Source organism: Rhinatrema bivittatum, chromosome 11, assembly GCF_901001135.1.
Source record: "Rhinatrema bivittatum chromosome 11, aRhiBiv1.1, whole genome shotgun sequence".
Taxonomy (NCBI): domain Eukaryota; kingdom Metazoa; phylum Chordata; class Amphibia; order Gymnophiona; family Rhinatrematidae; genus Rhinatrema; species Rhinatrema bivittatum.
In genome coordinates, this window is record NC_042625.1 from 72,814,259 (window position 1) to 72,820,258 (window position 6,000).

General features: G+C 49.9%; 1 protein-coding gene across 1 annotated transcript in view; it reads right to left on the reverse strand.

The window, feature by feature from the left end:
* The window catches only part of SPTBN4 (spectrin beta, non-erythrocytic 4), a 114,076-nt gene extending 108,496 nt beyond the window's left edge, over positions 1–5,580 (reverse strand). The window contains exons 1-5 of the mRNA XM_029571090.1: positions 5,424–5,580; positions 4,527–4,678; positions 3,104–3,277; positions 2,027–2,118; positions 99–179 (exon numbers count right to left, since the gene is read on the reverse strand). Of these exons, the coding sequence (XP_029426950.1) occupies positions 99–179; positions 2,027–2,118; positions 3,104–3,277; positions 4,527–4,678; positions 5,424–5,577 (653 nt within the window). The 5' untranslated portion in view covers positions 5,578–5,580. The remainder of the gene's footprint in view (positions 1–98; positions 180–2,026; positions 2,119–3,103; positions 3,278–4,526; positions 4,679–5,423) is intronic.
* Positions 5,581–6,000: the final 420 nt, after the last annotated feature.

Consider the following 6,000-nt stretch of genomic DNA (forward strand, 5'->3'; position numbering starts at 1 on the left):
ACAGAAGCAAATCTTTGGGGCAATTCTGTAGGTATTACATCTGCTACAATCCAATCCCGAGTACACAGGATCTAACATGAGCTAAAGAATCACGTTACCTGTGTTTGTGGATCAAGGCATTGAAGGCGAGCCCATCTCGCCAGCTGGCACTGAAGTTCTGAATGTTCACCTCGGGGTATCTGAGGAGGAACAACAGGCAACACTCATCTCCTCTAGCACACTCTGTAACAAGGACATGATCACTGGTGATGGAAACATTAACACGGTTCCTCCAGCTGAAGCCACTTCTCTATCAGAGAAGCATGTATAATAAGGACAAAGGATGAGAGATGCCTGCACTTATGGTACAGGGGAAGAGCGAGATCAGCCCACGCTGAGAGTAGAGGATGAAAAGGAGACCTGCCACACTGAGGGTACAGAGTGAGGTGAATATCTTCTCACTCTCGGGCCGATACAGTACAGTGCGCTCCGATGGAGCTCACTGATAACCCGCTATTGGACGCGCGTTTTCGACGTGCTAGTGTTACCCCTTATTCAGTAAGGGGCCGAAAACGCGTGTCCAACCCCCCGAACCTAATAGCGCCCGCAACATGTAAATGCATGTTGATGGCCCTATTAGGTATTCCCGCGCGATTCAGAAAACAAAACGTGCAGCCAAGCCGCACATTTTGCTTTCAGAAATTAGCGCCTACCCAAAGGAAGGCGCTAATTTCTTCAGGCACCAGGAAAGTGCACAGAAAAGCCGTAAAAACTGCTTTTCTGTGCAGCCTCCGACTTAATATCATGGCGATATTAAGTCGGAAGTCCCGAAAGTTTCCAAAAGTAAAAAAAAAAATTTGAAGTCGGCCCGCGGCTGTCGGGTCGAAAACCGGACGCTCAATTTTGCCGGCGTCCGGTTTCCGAGCCCGTGGCTGTCAGCGGGCTCGAGAACAGACGCCGGCAAAATTGAGCGTCGGCTGTCAAACCCGCTGACAGACGCCGCTCCGGTCCAAAAGGAGGCGCTAGGGACGCGCTAGTGTCCCTAGCGCCTCCTTTTGCCTGTTTTTACCACTGGGCCTCATTTGAATAGAGAATCGCGCGCACAGGAGCGTGGCCTGTGCGCCCGCTCTCCTGCGGATTTTACAGTATCGGCCCGACTGATGGCAAAGGGTGAGGGGGAGATCTGCCTATGCTGATGAGAGGGAGGGGAAGAAGTGGAGAGAGCTGTCCATACTGAGGGTAGAGGATGAGTGGGAGATCTGCCCACACTTATGGTGGAGAGGAAGGGGAAGAGGTGTGGAAAGCTGCCCACATTAATTGTGAAAGATAAGGGGAAGGTCTGCCTGCTCTGATGGCAGAAGCTGAAGGGGGCAGATCTACCTGTATTAAGGTTAGAGGAGGAAGGGGAGACCTTCACCACCGATAATAGAGGATGAGTGGGAGGGAGACATTTGCTCATGTTGATAGTGGAAGGTAGTAGGAAAGGGGAGATCAGCTCACATTGCTGGTAGAGAGTAAGGAGGAAGGGAATCTCCCTGCACTCATGGTAAAGGGTGAGGAGATCCCTCCATACTGATGGCAAAGAGTGAGGGAGAGAGCTGCCTGCACTGATGGAAGAGGGTGAGGGTAAGCTTTGCTCGCACTGTTGGCTGAGGGTGAGATCTGCTTGCATTCTTGGTAGATATCAGGAAGAATGTTTCAGTGGAGACTCTGTCTCTGTAATCTCTTACCTTTATATATGCACCTCAAACTTTTTGCTGCTTTTCAGATAATATCCAAGTGTCCTTTTGTAAGCAAACCTTTTATTTCAAGCGAATAACCACTGGACGGCAGAGGGCAATATAATACCAGCGCTGCTCTTCCTCTATCACATAGCCTAATTATTAACTTACCCCAGACACAATTCACAATTTCACCTTGACACGGGCAAAGACGTAAGACAGAAGTCAGCGAATGACCTTTGGTCTATGTTCGGTTATCCCCCAGCTGCTGAAAAAGAGGAGTCTGCTAACAGGCTGGTGCTGTACACGCCAGAGAGCATTCTTACCCTGCAGTCTTCATCTGGCACCAGAGCAGCAGTGCATCCTTCGCAGAACGCGTTTCCCGGTTGTCCTCTGTTTCTATCTTAATGACCTGAATCTGAAGAGGGAAACAGAAGAGGAGCCAGTGCCTTAATGGGTGCCCCTGCCCTGAAATGTTTATCCTGCTGGCCCAGGCCTCTCCAGTGACTTCCAGCCTCTTCTGCTTCTTAGGTGGTCCGGTTTTTGCCAGCCTGCTTTCTCAGTCACATTACGGGGAATCACAAATCTCAAGAGTGCAGGGTGAAAAACACTCAGACCTGGTCCTAGTTGTATAACATATTGAACTCCACATTCAAAGGACTTAGCCAGACAAATCTGGGGATTAAATATCTAACCCTGCTGACTAGGTAAGTTTTAGCCAGCTAAGTCATTACTCAGCTAAAACTTACCTGGACAAATAAAGAGGCATTGCCGGGGCATTCCTGGGGCAGGGTTTCGACTTAGCTGGGCAGCTCTGAATATCAGCGCCGGCCAGCTAAGTTTAGCCTCGTAAATCTGGTGAAGCTCAGAACAGGGCTAAAGTCATCCAGGTACGTATACCCAAATAACTTTAAACTTAACCGTCCATATTCAACATAGAGCCAGTTAAATAAAATAAACTGAAATTTGCTAGGCCAGCTGGACTTATCCCCGATCCCCCACACCTCAAAATAATTTCAAAAATAGCACCAGATCCTCTAAAAAAGCCCCCTAAAAGAATTAAAAGAGCTTGGAGACCATAGCAGTCTGAAACCTCTCCCCCCCCCCCCCCCCGATATGAAAATCATAGGCCTGGCTCCAGAAAAATCCCTGCTTTGTTGCAAGTGAAGGTTCGTGCCGGCTCAGAGGAGCAGGAGAAAAACAATGGGTGATAAAATGAAAACAGGTATTTGTGAATGAAGATTCCTGTCACTTTGGCCCAACACGGGCCTTTTTCTGAAGCCGTTCTGACTGAGCTGGAAGAAAGGAAGAAAATAAAACTGGAGCGAGCTCTGAGTTTTGGGTAAGTGGAAAGGCCTGAGCCGGCCACCCCCAGCCGCGGCGGGAGCATGCCGGCATCGTACCTGAAATCTCAGAATGATGGTCCAGATGAGCCCTAGGGTCAGCCGGTGATTGCCGTCCACGATGTCATGGGAGCCCACGTTCTCCAGGTGCACGCGCTGCTCCTTTAGGAACTGCAGGGCCTTGTCCACGTTCTCCAGGGAATGGATCCTCATGCGGCCCCGAGTGGGCTTGGGCTGAAGGGTGAAGCAGAGACCCACGAGCAGTCGAGACGAGCAAAGGTTTGTCAGTTTGTTGGTTCAGATAAAAATCACTAAGATTGTGGCAAAGATCAAATTTCCCACATTCTAGGACAAGATGCGCTGTGTATTTCAACAGGGCACAGAGGAGGCAATGATGCCAACTCATATAACACTGTTTCATTTTAATTTTTCTGCCCTACGTGCCAACCAACCGGATGATAGGACGCCACCGCCAGTGTGTGAGACGCCACTGGTGGCTCAGAAATACCTGGCGTGGCTCAGGCTGCCGCACGACACGCTGGGGTTTGAGTCTACCGTCCATCGGGGGGGCACACCGCTAAGGGGAGACGCTCAGCCCTGAGGAGGGAGGAAGGGGAGGGAAGGTGGCAGCTGCTGCTGTGGCAGGGGCCTTCGCTGTCCATAAAAGAACAGCGCTGAGGGGGTACCTTGAAAGAGATGTCTTGAGGCTGGCAAGAGTTACCAGCCATGTGATGTTAACTCTTGCCATGTTGGAGAAAATTGAGGAGGAAAGAAATGCACCAAACTAAAATATACTCAAAAAAGGGATAATAACATCCTAAAATAAATGGATTTTTATCCCTCCATAGCAGCCCTCAGAGCCCCTGCAGAACCTCTAAACGACTCCTAGGAGGATCCTGAGAGAGCGAGAGGGAGAGCCAGGATCTATCCCTGGAAAGGCGGAGGAAATCACTTTTCATTTTCTCCTGCTAGAAAGGTGCAGAAGTGCTGGGGAGACTTCTTCAAGTTGTTGACGCTGACCCATCCCCTGTACCTGTGAGGCATTAAACAGGAGGAAGGATGGAGCCAGACCGGTGGTGCAGTGGTATGTGCTGGGCACCGCTGGGCAGAGGGACCTGCATTTTATTCTCAGGTCAGATCTTCTGCTCCCCAGGCTAGCGTGGAGGTGCTGCAGAGGCAGCGATCTAAGCCCCTGGGGGAAGGGGGGCCCAGTCATCATGCAAAAAATGATCACATTTGAATAAATGAATACGAATAAAACAACAACCAGTGGCAAAAATCCCCAGATAGTTGAGAATGAAAGCTCATGGCCCACGGATCCCAGCCCCGTTTCTGACTAAGCAGAAAGTCCAAGGGAACACAAGGAAACTGCCAAGGGCCCCCCCCCCTCTGCCCCTTCCCCCCACCCAAAAAAAACAAAGACTGACGAAGACCCATCCTGGCATCGCTCCGGCACATGCAGATCACCGCTGTGCTCCCTTACCAGTTGCTCCCCTGACAGAACCTCAAGCAGTTTGGTTAGCATGTAGCCGTCCCGGAGGTCATTGTAAAGGTCACCGATGCGGCAGGACACTCGGGCCAGGTGGGAGTTCACCCATTTGGTAAAGGTCTTCTTCTGCACCGCGTCACGCTCGTCTGGCAGGGAGAGAAGGAAAGGCTTCAAATGACTCAGTAAAGTTAAACTGCTTCGTCGGCAGCCCGCCTGTGAAAGGGAACAAATCCGGCATATTTAAAAGAAAACAGAAGATAATTCCACCCTATGAGGTGACTCGGGATAACCCTTGGTTCATTTCTCGATAGGCCGCACAGTCTCTTTCTGCTCTCATGTTTCTAAGTTTTCCTTTCCTTGCAGACGCAGCATTCGCAGCTCTGGGGTGGGGGTGGAGAATGAGGGGGACGGGGGGGGGACAGCGGAGACATTAGTCATCACACGATGGCAACACCTAGTGCCTGGATTCAGGGCCCATGATTGCAGAGATCCCTGGTGCACGGCTGGGCTGGATGAGTTGGAGGGGGGGGGGGGGGGGGATATGAGAATGAAGTTTTTATGGCTCCAGATCGCAGACCTGGTCCTGATGGAGCTAGAAGGCAATTGGTAGCCCAATAAAGATTTAAAAAAAAAAAAAAAAAAGGTTATAGGGCAGCTGTCCTAGTTTTGTTTTTTAAAATAAGGCTTAGGATTTTTGAAAAAGAGTCTGTAAACTTATTTTAAAGTAGGACAGAACAGAACAGTACGACTGACTTAAAACTAAAAAAAAAAACAAAAACAGAACACAACAGAAATGAACAGAAGTGAATTCAAGAACAGAGAAGAGCACAATAAAAGGAAACACAGAGGCCAATTCGAGAAGAGAACTTGAGAAATCAGAAAGGGTAGTACCGGCGAGAGCTTTGATCCGGGAGCATTCAAAGAGTTTGGCAGTGGCGGTGGACTCGTCCCAGGCACGGTCTGTACTCTCCCAGCGGTTGTTGTTGTTGACGACCTGTGACTGCTGGACTTCCATGTTGTCCAGTTCCACCGCGACACTGGCCATCGAAGCAGCATGAACCTAGCAGAGAAGATGCAAAGATTTCTATAGCCAAAAAGCAGGTATGCTTAACCAGCAGCCATGCAGGGGGGAGAGGGTCTCACTTTTCTTTTACAAGTCAGCAGCAGGTCCTGAATCAGGGAAGTTTAGTTCTGAAGTTGTTCAGATAATGGTTTTTATTACAAGGCCAACATATGAGATACAAAGATTTGCATACAACATCTCAGAGTCCTGGCCTTATTCTTTCAGGTACTTTCAGCTCTAGCAGGTCCGAGCACTGCTGGGCAAAACACCTGCAGGCTTCATGAGTGGCACAAGGATTTGGAGTGAGAGGACTCCCCAGGCGCATGGTCTGGTCCAACAACAGGAGATGTTGCCTTCCAGAAGCAACACCTAGTGCCTGGATTCAGGGCCCATGATTGCAGAGAT